This window comes from Euphorbia lathyris, chromosome 6, assembly GCF_963576675.1.
Source record: "Euphorbia lathyris chromosome 6, ddEupLath1.1, whole genome shotgun sequence".
NCBI lineage: Eukaryota > Viridiplantae > Streptophyta > Magnoliopsida > Malpighiales > Euphorbiaceae > Euphorbia > Euphorbia lathyris.
In genome coordinates, this window is record NC_088915.1 from 20444705 (window position 1) to 20460247 (window position 15543).

The 15543-nt window shown below is 39.4% G+C and overlaps 1 protein-coding gene across 1 annotated transcript; it reads right to left on the reverse strand.

The window, feature by feature from the left end:
- Nucleotides 1-13846: 13846 nt before the first annotated feature.
- On the reverse strand, nt 13847-14837 carry LOC136231907 (uncharacterized). The gene is made up of 3 exons (XM_066020929.1): nt 14375-14837; nt 14242-14286; nt 13847-14163 (listed from the first exon to the last, which is right to left on the reverse strand). The coding sequence occupies exons 1-3, from the start codon at nt 14700-14702 to the stop codon at nt 14012-14014; spliced, it is 525 nt and encodes a 174-aa protein (XP_065877001.1). The 5' UTR covers nt 14703-14837; the 3' UTR covers nt 13847-14011.
- Between the last annotated feature and the right edge of the window lie 706 nt (nt 14838-15543).

Genomic DNA, 15543 nt, shown 5'->3' on the forward strand with positions numbered 1-15543 from the left:
CAGGACGTAGGCTTGGAGGCCGAACCTGGATAAATCTGCTGAGTAACATAATTCTAACCTTAAACTCCTTTATATATTTATTGCTTGCTTAAACAAAAAACTGACCAAGTAAAGAGGTCAAGCTGAGTTGTGCGCATTGAATATCTGAGCTCAGGAATAGACTCTAAGTGCTATCTCCTGACTCAAGTAAAGAAACTGACCTAGTCACCAGTTGACTAAGCTAGTATCTTGCTATTCACTCAGCGCCGCTGTTAAAACCTTTTTCTCACGAAAAAGAAGTCTGCCCTAACTTAAATTTTTTAAATAGTTCCTAACCCCCCCTTGGAACTATACTTGTAACGTTATAAGGCACCAACAAGTGGTATCAGAGCTTAAAAGCTCACTGTAAAAGGTTTAACCACCTTGAGCTGATCCCCACTATGGGCGAAAACAGCACTCGGTTTCTTCCAGAAAACCAAACAACTCAGATCTTACCTGAGGGGCTGTCCATTACTCGGCCTCCCCTATTCTTCGGGTCTAACTATACCTTCTGGAAGAATAGGATGAAAAATTTCATTCAGGCTACAAATATGAGTGCCTGGCTATCCATAGTCCGGTCCATTTGTACCTGTCGAAGTTGTGGCTGGCCAAACAGTTGTTAAAGCTGAGGCCAAATGGACAGAGGATGATCTCAAGAAGCTACAAAATCATGCTTCGGCTATAAACATGCTTCACTGTGCGCTCAATGCTGCAGAATATAATAAAATCTCAGGTTGTGATTCGGCGCAAGAGATCTAGAAGAAGCTGGAGGTCACCTACGAAGGAACCAATAAAGTAAAGGAGTCCAAGGTGAACCAGCAAATGAGACTGTACGAGCTGTTCGAAATGAACAATGATGAGGGAATATCTGACATGAATGCAAGGTTTACCAACATCATCAATGAGCTCAAGAGACTTGGGAAGATCTTCACTGAGTAAGAACAAGTCAAGAAGATACTCAGGAGCCTTCCCAAAGACTGGCAATCAAAGAAGACCGCTGTTGAGGAAGCTCAGGACTTAACCACCTACAAATATGATGAGCTCATCGGCTCGCTGCTGACCCATGAGATCTCGATGAAGAATTTCGAGGTGAAGGAAAAGTCTGAAGACAAGAAGCAAAAATCTCTTGTTATGAAAGCTGACTCCACTGATGGGAGCTCAACAGATGATGAGGAGATGGCTATGTTCACAAGGAAGATGAAAAGGTTGTTCAGAAAGAATGACAAATATTCTAAGAAGCCTTACAGAAAGTTTGATAAGTATAAAGCTGAGTCCAGCGACATAAAATACAAGAAGGACAACTCAAAGCCCATTACATGCTTTGAATGTCATCAAACTGGCCACATCAAGTCAAGCTGCCCCACGCTGAGGAAAGAAAAGAAGAACGGCAAAAAGGCAATGGTGGCAACATGGAGCGACAATGATGAGTCTTCATCAACAGAAGCTGAGGCCACCGAGTCAGCAAAGATATGCTTCATGGCTGACGAACTTGCTGAGCCGTGCGTCTCTGAGCATGCTGACCTCTCCACGGCATCTGACGATGAGGAGCAATCAAATGAGGTAATATCACTTCCCCAGCTCAAAAACGAAATGGGTAATGCTCTGAGTGACCTCTATACACTTGTCAAAAAGTGTAATAAGAAAATTAGAGCACTCAGCAGGCGTTGTGACGAGGTTGAAGAGGTCAAGCTAAGTGACCTCAGATTCCTTCTTCAGGACAACTCAACTTTGCATGATAACATGGAGATCATACATAAGTCTGTCTCTGAAGTCCAATCAGATTCAAAGAAACTGAGAAAGGACATCACAAATATCCAGAACCAACTAAAGGTTCAAAACAAAAGAAATATTCCTCTAAATGCTCAGTACCGAATTACTGGCCCGCAGAGATGGAATCTCCAGCGGAATGTCCAGTGTGACTTCTGTGGGAAGAAAGGACACACCACAAAGGTGTGCTGGCACGCTCAGCACTGGGGTGCTGACCAGTCAGTGAGAAATCCTAAACGGAAGGTCAGCTGTGACTTCTATGGAAAGAATGGCCATACTATCCAAGTATGCCGCCATAAAATAAAATATGATGCTTTACCTGTTGAACCTAACAAGCAAGGACCCAAAAAGAATTGGGTACCTAAAAGTAACTAGTTACAATGCAGGTAAGCCTAAGATGTGCTGAGAAGTCAAAGATGTGGTATATTGACAACGCATGCTCGAGGCATATGACTGGTGATGAAACGCAGTTCATCACATTTGAGCGTAAACGAGGAGGGAGCGTAAGTTTTGGAGACAACAAAAAGGGTAAGATAGTAGGGTCACGAACCATCGGAGGTAATCCTACTATTGAGTCAGTCTCCCTAGTCAGCGGACTCAAATATAACTTACTCAGCGTAGCTCAGCTATGTGACAATGGGAGAAAAGTTATATTTGATGCTACTGGATGTAAAATATATGAGGGAAAAACAAATGAGTTAATTTTAACTGCCCCTCGGATTGATAATGTCTTTATGCTAGACTTAGAGAAAAAGTTTTCAAAAACTGTATGCTTAGTTTCAAAGGAAGAAAATTCCTGGCTATGGCACAGGAGACTTGGTCATGTAAGCATGGACCTCCTGGCCAAATTAGCAAGAAAGCAATTGGTTGAGGGACTGCCTGAACTTAGATTTGAAAAAGATCAACTATGCCACGCTTGCCAAGCTGGAAAACAAACCAAACAATCTTTTCATAGCAAAAACATTGTCTCAACTAAGCGTCCGTTAGAATTACTACACTTGGATCTCTTCGGTCCAGTCCAGCCGCTGAGTCTGGGTGGAAGAAGATTAGAAATTTGGATTTAGGGAGGCCTAACATGTCCAAAAAAATTAGAAATTTGGATTTAGAGAGGCCTAATAGATCCAAAAATAATTAGAAATTTGGATTTAAGAGAGCCTAACAGGCCAAACAAAATTAGAAATTTGGATTTAGAGGGGCCTAATAACATACGCAAAAAAAAGAGAAAATTACACAGAAAATCAGTTTTATAATTTATTTTACAATTAACTATCCACCATTTTTTAATATTCTCATAATCATGTATTTTAATTTTAGGGAAATTTACAAAGAAATTCAAATATAAAAAATTATCTACAATTTTGTCCATCACTAATTTGAAGCATATCATATTTAAAAATACTATGGCAGTTAATGAAATATACCTTTTGCTGCCATTTCACCAGTTAACCTATTTGAAAAATTAGGTTGACATTTCTAAGATAAAAATTGATGTTTTGATATATTAAGAATTAAACTATTAATAGAGATAAAACAATAATATTATTTTCATTTATGATATTCATGTAAACAACCCATAATTTTATAATGTCAGATTCTATATAATTATTTCTAATTTTGTCAAACTTACAGTTATTAAGTATTAAATTATTAATTATTTATTCAAATTCCATTACCCAAATCTAACTTCTACTTTAATATATTCCTCATGGAAGCAACCCCAAATAACAGAATATCGTCTGCGTACAACAGATGAGAGGGAAACAATGTGCCGCCGGAGTAGCGCATCGGGGTGAAAGCTCCATCCCTTTCAAGAATCGACATCCATCTAGAGAGGAAATCCTCAGTGATACCGAATAAAATTAAACGAACTCAAATTTTAGAAGAGTCATTACATGTTGAGTTCGACGAAACTAACCCTGCAGGAAGATATCTGCCGCTGACCGAGGATGATCCACACTCAGTACCCGCTGATCAAGATACAACCGCTGAGTCATTCCCTCATGGGCTGACCAAAGGTAAAAGTGAACCAAATATTGTTTTCACTGACCAGTCTTCACCTGTAGAGATTGTTGAAACACAGACAGCACAAGACATAAATCTACCAAAGGAGATAAGAATTCCAAGAGGGCACTCAGAGAGTGCAATCTTTGATGCCGCTGAGAATACCCCGATGATAAGAAACCAACTCAGGAGATACCTCAGCAACGTAGCCTTCATCTCAGTTCAGGAACCTAAGAACTTCGCTGATGCTGAGGAAGATGAATTCTAGATGAGTGCAATGCAAGAGGAACTTGACCAATTCAGAAGAAACGATGTATGGGAGCTAGTGCCACATCCAAGGAGTCAGAAGACCATTGGAACAAGATGGGTCTTCCGCAACAAGCTGGATGAGCAAGGAAACGTAGTCAGGAATAAAGCAAGGCTTGTAACTCAGGGCTACAGTCAGCAAGAAGGTATTGACTACGGTGAGACCTTTGCCCCATTGGCAACGCTAGAGGCTATTAGAATTTTATGTGCATATACATCTTACATGAATTTTAAACTGTTTCAAATGGATGTTAAGAGTGCATTCCTTAATGGAGTTATAAACGAGGAAGTTTATGTTAATCAACCTCCAGGGTTTGAGGATCCTAAATTCCCAAACCACGTTTATAAACTCAAAAAGGCTCTGTACGGCCTCAAGCAAGCACCACGTGCTTGGTATGAGAGGCTGACCAGTTTCCTGCTGACTAGAAACTATGTCAGGGGAAAAGCTGATACAACCTTATTCATTAAGAGAAAGGGTAAAGATACCCTGCTGGCTCAAATATACGTTGATGATATTATTTTCGGTGCTACTAATGAGTCAATGTGCAAGGAATTTAGCAAGCAAATGCAGACTGAGTTTGAAATGTCGATGATGGGAGAACTCAACTTCTTCCTTGGACTTCAAATCAAACAAGGGAAAAATGGCATCTTCATCAGTCAAGCTAAATATGCCAAGGAGATATTGAAGAAATATGATCTTGAAAATTGCAAGCCAATATCTACTCCTATGGGAACTGACACTGTCCTCTGCGCTGACGAGAATGGTAAGTCGGTAGATAGCAAATTGTATCGAGGTATAATAGGCTCTCTACTTTACTTAACAGCAAGTAGACCGGACATTCAGTTCTCAGTATGCTACTGTGCTAGATATCAATCTAACCCTAAGGAATCACATTACATAGCTGTAAAAAGAATCCTTAGATATTTGCAAAGCTCAGTGAACGCAGGTTTATGGTATCCCAACACTCATGGCTTTACACTCGTTGGATACACTAACGCTGACTATGGTCGAGACAAGCTAGAATGGAAAAGCACCTCTGGAGGATGTCATTTCTTAGGAAGCTGTCTTGTATCCTGGTTCAGCAAGAAGCAGGCGTCAGTAGCCCTGTCTACCACTGAAGCTGAGTACATTGCTGCTGGACACTGTGTTGCTCAAGTCCTATGGATTAAGCAACAGCTTGAAGATTATGGTGTTCAAACAAAGACAATTGAGGTCAAATGTGACAACAAAAGTGCAATTGATCTATCAAAGAACCCAATTCAACACAGCAGAATGAAGCATGTCAGCATAAGACATCACTTCATTAGAGACCATGTACTCAAGGGTGAGATAAAGCTGACCTACGTCCCAACGGATGAGCAGCTTGCGGATATCTTCACAAAGCCACTGGCTCGTGAACAGTTCAGCATACTGAGAGAAGCCATTGGTATGTTTAATCCTCTTCAGTAAATTCCTGTTCTAAATATAAATTTATGCTGAGTGAATTACTACGCTGAATGATTTATGCAAATGCATGCTGAGTGATTGTTATGCTGAGTACTTAACGCAAAATATATATCAATACTGAGTAAATATGCACACCGAGTAGTAATCGCAAACTGAGAAATCATCCTTTTATATACTACTGACCACTCAGAATATAAAACGCTTAGTATTCTAAACGCTGAGTGTTAGATCCGTTGCATTAAAAGCAAAAGCACGTGAATAGCCATCTAGGATGACGTGTGCGTCGAATGTGTCATAAAAGCCAGGATCTTTGTCAGTTGACAATCCCAAGGCAAAACTGACACATGGATTCGATAAGATCCACTCTTCACCGCTATAAATAATGGGTAAATCCCCATTCTTTATTTTCTTTACACTTACCGAATTCTCTGGCAAAGCACTCTCTCTCTCTCTAAAAACTCTCAAAGCTTCCCATTTTTTTCTGAAACTATGACTAAGGTTTCCATCAACATCTCCGGTGCCGGTCACCCTAAGACCAGTTCCGATGAACCCTCAAGGAAAGCTACTTCGCCTGAAACTACAAAGGTCACTACGCCGAGTAAAGGCAAAGTTGGCCAAGCCACCTCATCTAAAGGAAAGCCGACTAAGGTCAGAACCTACACCAAAGTTTTCACAAACTGAGCAACCCTTCTGCGAATGGATATCGAAGAACGGCTGGACCGAGCTGTTCTCCATTAGAGATCACACCTACCCTAACCTAGTAAGGGAGTTCTACCACAACCTCCGAGTTGCCAATGATAACCAGGACCATCTGGTAACTGTGGTAAAGGAAAAGACCATCTTTATAAACCCTACCTATCTTGCTAATTTGCTGAAGTTAAAGAATGAGGGAACAAAACTGAGGCGATCTGGGGATCACGAAGGAACTAGGTACAATACCACCTTCTGCAAGCCCGCTGGCCACTCTGGAGAAATCTCCAGCACCTCAATGGGTCAGCACCAAAAGATGGCTCACTATCTGCTGACCTACTTCATTTATCCCAAGATCAACTGTACCACCTCAGCAACGAATTTTGAGCAATGCTTCATATGGCATATGCTGACATACAAGCCGATTAACATGCCAGTATTCTTGATCGCTGGTTTCTTAAGGAGCACTGGAACTCTCAGGCTGGGTTCGCTCATCACCAGAATCCTCTTAGATCATCAAATTGATCTATTTGGAGAAACTAAGGCTAGAGGATCTGAGATAACTGCTGCTTCGCTGAGGGCTTTAAAGTACAATCAGCCAATTAAGAAAGGGAAAATTGCTGATGAGGCTGAAGAAGAGTCAACTGTCCTAAAGAAGGGCAAAAGGACAAAGGCTCCAGCTGCCCGAAAGAGGAAAGCTGTTGGGACTCCTTCAAAGAAAGCTGAGCCTCAGGCCAAGAAGCCTAAGTCAGCTGCTGAAAAAGGTCAGGAGAGACCTAAGTCAGCTGAGAAGAGAAACAGGCAAGATGAGCCTGAAATAGAGGAAAGAACAGATGCTGATGAGCAACCTTAAAAGAAGCATAAGTCTTCTACGCTGACCCCTATTGATGCTGTCCCCACTAACATCGTTGTGCCTGGTGATTCTCACTACACTCAGTGTCTAGGAACTGAAGCTGAGCATCAAGAAGATGATGTGCATCTGGATGATCAGTTCATTGCACAAGTTGAGGAAGAGTTAGATGGCGATGATGATGAAGATGATCAGGAAGCAGAAGAAGAAGCTAGCGGTCAGGATGATGCTAAGGACGCTGAGGAGACAGCTAGTGAAGAAGAAGCTGCTGACCCAACTAATACTGAGCTGGGTACAGATAAAGAACAAGAACAAGCTGACCAGCTTAATGCTGATCAAGAAGAAACTTCTCCCTCTCACTCAGGAGAGTCTATCCAAGCTGACACTCCTCCTCGCAGAAGAAGATTGGTTAAGGTAGGTCAGAAGTCTGTCATTGACCTTCCTGTTCAAAAACCAATTGTCCCTGACTTTGTTATCCAGAAGCCGACCAAGGATCCTTCTACACTCAAGCTGAAATTTTTCAGAAAACAACCATCTTCTACTCCATCGGCTTCTCTTGAAAAGCAAGCCTCTGTTTCTTCACCAAAGGAACACGCCGACTTAAATGCTTCCGCTAACTCTACAAGCCAAATGGAGCAAATTCCCATCAATGTTGTTACTACAAGCATTGTGCTGACTCAGGACATTCCTCCTCCAGTCAGCACAAACAGCATCCGAATTACTTCTTCTCCAATCAACATTTCTGCCGATCAATCAGCTCAACCCGAGACTCAAGTGCAGATTGAAAACACACTTCCAGTCACTGACCATGTTATTCCTCTGACTCCTCTTCCAACCGGTCATACTGAGAAAACAAGGCAAGTTAATGAAGGCCCTCTCAGCTACTTCCATGCCACCAAGTCTGGTAAAAGAATCATCGACTCGGTGCAAACATTAATTAAAGACCTTCATCAAACCACTCCACCTGCTGCTGGGTCTTCTACTGTTGTGACAACTCAGCTCTCCCACGTAACTCAGCTTCTCAATGAAGTTAAGGGATTCAAGGATCTGCTGAGTGTCATAGTCTCCATTCAAGCACAGCAACCTAAGCAGGATTCCATCACAAAGCTGGCTGAGCTCCAGCTGACAATAGTTCAACACCTTAACACTCTTCAAGGTCAAGTTCAGACCTTGTCAGCTGCGAACACATGATATGAAACTTCTGATGAAGTTAAAATGCTCTTTGCTCAGCTTCACACCGAGCAAATCAAGACCAACGAGCAAATGGTCTCCTATTCTCAATGCTCAGTGGAGCAAATTGGAGAGGCTGTTCGATTGTTGAACTTAAACAAACAAGAGATGGACACTGACGCCATGAAGCAAAATGAGATATTGTCTGTCACCAGACAAACCTTCAATCATGTACGTCACAGCAACATTCAGCGTCAATACTACGACTCATCCTTACTAAAGACATTTCATCAAGTCGTTGCTGGTCTGTCCGATGCACTTACCTGGATAGGTAAATCTCAAGCTTTCATAGTAAGCATGATCAGCGCTGCTGAACTCAATATACCCGCGCTGATATTTTAAAATTTAAAATCATATAATGATAAAATACATAAAAGCGATTTTCATAATTGTAAATAGTTTTTAAAATATGAATTTCTGTGTAATTTTCCCAATTGTTTATAAGACACAAAGATTAAAAGGCCCAAAGCCCAATACGGAAGTCAAAAGCCCAAGTCAAACAGTTTAAGGCAACTCGGCCCGCGTATGTCAAAAACGCTGTCGTTATGTACAAAACGCAGCTCAGCGGAAGAAGGATCTAGAAGACCTTCGTGGAACAACTTCGGGACGAAGCTACTGAGTTGATTCGACATAGAGTACAAGACAGCAGCTGAGCAAGAACAACTTCCAGACAAAGTGTTTCCACTTTGGGTAAAGTTTAGAAGACACAGAATGCTGTCTAGTTGACCTTACCATAAATGGAGAGACATTCTGCCAAGCTGACCAAAAGCTGACTGAGGACAGAAGATACTCAAATCTGATTGGCCGAGAGCTCTGAGCAAGACAGGATGACAACGACAGGAAGCCGTTTCCCTCCAACGGTTATTTTGAAATTCGAAATGACTGATGCCTCAGACGTCTCTATAAATAGAGCCCTTCAGTTGCTTCATTAAACACAGAACTTGATCAAGCCATTACGCTGACCAAATTTCTACGCAAAGTTCTGCAAGAAAAAGCAAAGCAATCTTACACTAAATTTCATATCTTTTGTGTAAAAGTCTAGAGTGATTATTCAATCATCTAAGGTGTCTTAGCAATCGTTGTTTAGGACAAACACTTATCATTTCTAGAGATTAGAAAGGAGAGGCTGAGTACTCGGTTATAGTACTCAGCGAGAGATTAGGATTGAGTAGAGGTATAGAGGAAGGTACTCTTGTTATACTCAGTTGCTAAGATTGTAAAAGGTTTGATGCTCTAACGTTAAAGAGCTCAGTAGAGAATTCGAAATCTCGGAACGTGTTCCGGGGACAGGACGTAGGCTTGAAGGCCGAACCTGGATAAATCTGCTGAGTAACATATTTCTAACCTTAAACTCCTTTATATATTTATTGCTTGCTTAAACAAAAAACTGACCAAGTAAAGAGGTCAAGCTGAGTTGTGCGCATTGAATATCTGAGCTCAGGAATAGACTTTAAGTGCTATCTCCTGACTCAAGTAAAGAAACTGACCTAGTCACCAGTTGACTAAGCCAGTATCTTGCTATTCACTCAACGCCGCTGTTAAAACCTTTTTCTCACGAAAAAGAAGTCTGCCCTAACTTAAAATTTTTAAATAGTTCCTAACCCCCCCTTGGAACTATACTTGTAACGTTATAAGGGACCAACAGACCTTGCACATGACGCGGTCCTCCTTGTAATATAGGTTGATCATGCTCATGAAAGTGGTGCAGTTCTCATTGGGATCCTCAATTATTATATACGTGAGTAATTGATGGTCTTCTAGTTCTTAGGAAAACTAGCTTCAATGATTTGCTAGACCATGGGGGTTTTACTAGACGTAACCTTTCCACTAATATGCTCACCTATAGCATTCTTATCCATGGGCTTGATTATATGTTTTTGAATGTCATTGAGATCTAAACTTATTCTTTTGGTCTTTATCGCCCCTAAGAATTGGGGCACGAACAACTCGTTGAGTAGGTCGAAGAATCAATAGATTCAGTCAACGATAACACTCTCGGGCCATTTCAACCAAAGTTATGGGAAAGACCTTGAGCATTACGTGGTCCTCTATAAGGTATAGGTTGATCATGCTAATGAAAATGGCACAATGCTCGAGGGGTCGAGGGTCTTCTAGTTCTTAGGAAAACTGGCTTCAATGATTCGCTGGACAATAGAGTTTTACTAGACATAACCTTTCTTCTGATAGCCCTGCCTGAAGCCTTCTTGTCCAGAAAACTCTACAATTTAGCTTTCCAATCATCCTCTTATTCAGAAGGGTATTTTTTGCGATTTTAGACAGTTGGTGAGGGCATACGATAACTTGCTCAACTAAGAGCTGTCCTTTCGGATGGAAGACATTGCTATTTTTAGTTGTTTTATCCTATTTTGCAAGTGTCTGTGTGTGTGTGTGGGGGGGGGGGGGGGTCTAGCTTGTAGAAGTTCTCATAGTTTTTGATTGTCTTCTTGCATTGCCTTTTGGTTTCCATCATTTTTTGTTACGTTTCGACATCTTGGGCTTGTGCAGCTTGGAAGCCGAAGAGCGTGTCCATAAGCTTCTTGAATCCATAGACTCGTTTTTAAAGTTTGTTTCCACAATGACTTCGTCTACGTTCCTTTTAGTTGATGAGACTTCTTTTGCCTTGTCTTTTGCTTGACCACTTGTCTTAATGACCTGATTAGTGGGAGTAGGCTCGATCATGGGTAGATATACCATCTTTTTATCTGCTGATTTACGAATGATTTTCTCCATGTTCGGTCTATGCTCACCATACCAAATGATGAAAAACCGAGTTTGCATGTTGAAGCCTCTGTCTTGCGTCAAGGGAAATCCCTTGAATACACTCTAACAATCAAACTTGTCCGATTTCAAGGCATTGGGATGGTCATATGAATCTTACGTAAGACTTCTCCTCAAAGTGGGGTTGGATGGGCATGGACTCATATGACATATCAGAAATTAATTGGTAAATTTTTTAAAAATGCATTATATATAATATAATATTGTCTTAAACCATACGCAGCCCCCTGAACTTGTCACTTTTGGTCATTTTGTCTCCTGAACTTACGAGACGACCTATTTGCCCATTCAACTCTTTAAAAGTGGCATTAGCAACTCTCTCTTTTCATTATAACAAAACAATCATGACATTTTCTCATTGCAAGCACCAATGTCATAAAATATCATAATAAAAAGGGTTGTGCACTACTAAAACAAGCTGCAATTGGGGTTAGTATAGATAGTACACAAGTTCTATTATAAAAATTGCATATAACTTTAACTCCTTCTAAATCGTCTTCATATATGCAGGCTGGTTCCAATACTTTCATGAACACTTGTACTAATGTTGGAATTTCATCTTGTTTCCGTTATAATGAAAAGAGAGGATTGCTAATACCACTTTTAAATAGTTTAGGGGGCAAATAGGTCGTCTCGTAAGTTAAGGAGGCAAAATGATTAAAATTGACAAGTGCAGGGGGTGGATATGGTTTAGGCCAATAATATTAATATCATATATTAATGAGTATTTCTATGAATATTCCTATCATAACCCTAATGATAATAGATAGGAGATCTTGGATCTATTCCTCAAAATAGAGATAATTTTCATTCTATCCCCAATCTTAATTGGATGGACTCAATGTGAAAGAAAATCTACCCAAATGCTTGTCCTCTTACCTATTCCTTAGGCATAAAAGAACCCAATTAGCCATTGATTTCGGTAAACATCCTAAGCAAGTGGAAATAGGTGAGCGAAGATCATAAAATGCTTGTATTTATTTAGTGAAATCTAAGTAATAAGGACAAAATATAAGGTCATAAGCCTAATAATTTTCTGTTTCTGAGATGGTAAGCATTTGGACAAAAAAGGAGCTAATTAGATCATAAATTAACTAACCTACACCTCATAAGGACCAAAATGGTGCCACCTGCTATCATTGCATAACTACAAAATCATGTCACCATCCTCATTCATTCACGCTTGTCAATTTGCTTTATCTTTCTCTATTACTCATCAATATGGATAATCTATAAATATATATTTATATAATAATAACACTATTAATCTCTACCAAACTCGATTAACTTACCAACTTTCAAACACTAGTATACACTACTATCTAAATAATAATAATAATAATAAACAGTTTAATTTTTGTAACACACTCCAATTTTCAGTGTCACGGTGATTTAATAAAACTTGAAATTACATATTTAAAATTATATTCTCGGATGAATGTTGTATTTCTTTTAAAAGCAAAGGTGCAACATAAGGCTACACGACATAAAACCAAGGGTAAAGACATTCAAGAGCTCTTGCTCTAAAATCTTATTTAAGTCCCGAGGAGGCTCTTTGAGTTCTTAAATCTTCTTTAAGTCCCGATGAGGCTCTTTGAAAATGCGTTCTAAGAGGCAGTTGGTTACCACATTTCTATTTCTTTCTTTACAGATGTGGCGAAAAGAAATTCCCACTCCTTACCAATAAGCTCTAGAAAGAGGCAATTTCATTGGGAAGAATAAGACACCGAAAAATAAGGTCAATGTAGATCTTGCTATCAACTTTTAAAAGGATTCTTTTGTAATCTAACAACCAAGCAAGTCTCAACTCTCCAATGATGCCTCATAACCTTAACCACTAAGCAGACATTCAATATTCTTAACGAACTCAACCACTCCTGCTATTGCAGACAAGGCTGCCAACCGCATCTAAAAAAGAGCTCCCTTTAACAACACCATCCTTATTAAGCTTGACTCAAGTGGATCTCAGAGGACTCCATTCAACTAAAACATCTTCGCTGTTGGGTATATACGCAACCAAATCCTTGGAAAAAGCATGATTACTATCAATAATGAACGGAAGCTTGATTACTAACAGCCAAATCCTTAGTAAATGTCGTATTTAAAATTGCATTGTTTTCAACATAGAAACTAATAAATTTGAAATATACATCTAATCATAAACCATTTCTTTTTTGAAACAAATAAACCTTCAATAATTCACTACTGCAAAAAAAAAAAAAAAAAAAAATCACAATTCAGTAGTGCTATTTGCGTGGAAGTCAGCAATTTTTACAATTCCCTTTCTTAATCAGTAAACATGATTCACAAGGTATTTCACCTCATAATAAATAAATGAATTAATTTTCCATTTAAGTAAAAAAAAAGAATAAACTGATATGGATAAGGCAAAGAATTCTTTAGAAAAGGGCAAAAACAGATAAATAAAAAGCTGTTGAGATAATTGAATTCGAAAACTTTAAAATAGGGATTTTATCAGGGTAAACTGTAAAAAGAAAAATACTGGGTAATAAAAGTAATAATGAGAGTGGCAGCCGACACTTACAATACTCAAACACCAGCTGGCTTTTTCAAAATCCAATTCAAAGGCACTTCCAACGGTCCCATTTTCCAGCTGTACTCCATTCACACTGCTGTTAGGCGCACCATAACATATTTTACTAACTGCACCACTACCTTACGCCTACCACATCGGCGCACGCTAGTATTTATACGATGATTTTTTTCTATTATTAATTTCTTTCTATCTTCTATGGCCGAAAAAGAAATTCCGAATAATTAAAAAATAAAAAAATCATCCAAACAGAAACCCGAAATTTATGGTTTCAGAAACGAAATCAAACAAATTCACGTGCAAATTTACAGAAATAGAATAAGCTATAGCAGAGGAAGATATATTAGGTTAAAGAAATTAAAAACACAGCTCAGAAGTCGGCGGATATTTTCCTGTGCGGCCGAGATTTCCGATTCCTCGTTCTAATTTCGACCTCTTGCAAGTTCCTGAGGTTCCGAATCGCCAAAACATCGCCTCTACGGAGGTCGGTGAGTGTATCAACGTCTCTAATCTCACTTGAATCTACAAAAAAAAGAGAATAAACAGTACTAAATACAATTTTCTTCACATTGAGAAACAGAAATCCAAAGCGCATTGTACCTATATGCTTTGAGGATCGCTTGAGTCCATTGAACTGAGCCAAATCTGCATAAATAAAACGGAATAACAGTTTAAGAATCGCGATTTGAAATTGAGATAAGAGAAATCGTGAGCGTTGATTTCGAAGTTTTACCAGAAGGAGAAGGAGCGTGAGAGACGAAGTAAAGAACAAGGAAGCAGAGGAGAGTGAGAAGAGGTATGAAGTGAACGAGTTTTTCAGGTTTTGGAGGTGAAGAGGTTATGGAAAATGAAGATGAAGGCGAAGAAGAGAAGCGGCGATGAGGTGGTTTCATTGCTTTGCAGTATTCGTCGTCGGCGTCTACGTCATCGAAGTGAGAGAGTGAAGGAGAAGGTAAATCTTTGCGTTTAGGATCATCGGAGATGAGATTGTCGTCATTGGCTCCTCCGCATCCATGGCTGTGGAGCTTGGAGACTGGTGAACCGAGAGATTGCCTTTGCATTGAAAGTTTTAGGGAGAGAGAGAGGGAGAAGATGAAGGGTTTTACTATGGAGGAGAGAGAGAGAGAGAGAGGTGTTAATTTAATAGGAAACTTGTTTAATTTTTTCTGTTGCTATCAATTGTGTCTTTGAAAATATAATAACCCCGGAAGAAGAATCCAAGGATTTTTCTGATGTTCTATTCTTTTTTCTTTAGGAAAAATGTAATTATTTGAATATGCTTTATAGATGATGGGCAAAACCGGATGGGTTGTAACATATACAAAAGATTTAGTCACATTTAAGAAAAAAAATAATATAAATAATTGCTCTCATTAGTTAAGATAGTGATATAAAACTAGTATCCTAAAGAGAAGGCACATCATGATTCACGTTTCACGTCAGAAGTAAAGGAATAACATGTAAACTTAAATCTAGGACACACATCTTGAATTTATTATAAATACAAGGTATATAATACTCAAAAGGTACTCACGCATTCATTCTATTAGCTCACCTAAACTTATGTACTTTTCAGTATTATTCTCTTCACTGACTCAGGCATCGGAACGAGGTCGTTGGGTTATGGCCCCTCTCTAACCACTTTTATGTCTTATATCAAATAATCAGTGGATCCAACAAGCCTAGTTTAGTATTCATCATATCAAATGGTGTAGTGAGCGTGGAAAAAATAGATTTGCACCATAACTCATATGAACAACTTTGTAATCCAGCCAACCTCAGACTTCTTTCTTATTCAGCTCCACCGACTAGGAATTTGGGCCTGGTAGATGCAAGCAACAACTTGATAGAGCCAATGGAGAGCACCCCAACATTAGACCAATAGATAGAAGTCTGCTTGGG

Coding starts and splice junctions, on each gene's coding strand:
- LOC136231907 (XM_066020929.1), bottom strand. CDS start 14,702: ATGCAAAGGCAATCTCTCGGTTCACCAGTCTCCAAGCTCCACAGCCAT. Junction 14,287..14,374: donor TCACGCTCCTTCTCCTTCTG/GTAAAACTTCGA, acceptor TTATTTATGCAG/ATTTGGCTCAGTTCAATGGA. Junction 14,164..14,241: donor GCGATCCTCAAAGCATATAG/GTACAATGCGCT, acceptor TTTTTTTTGTAG/ATTCAAGTGAGATTAGAGAC.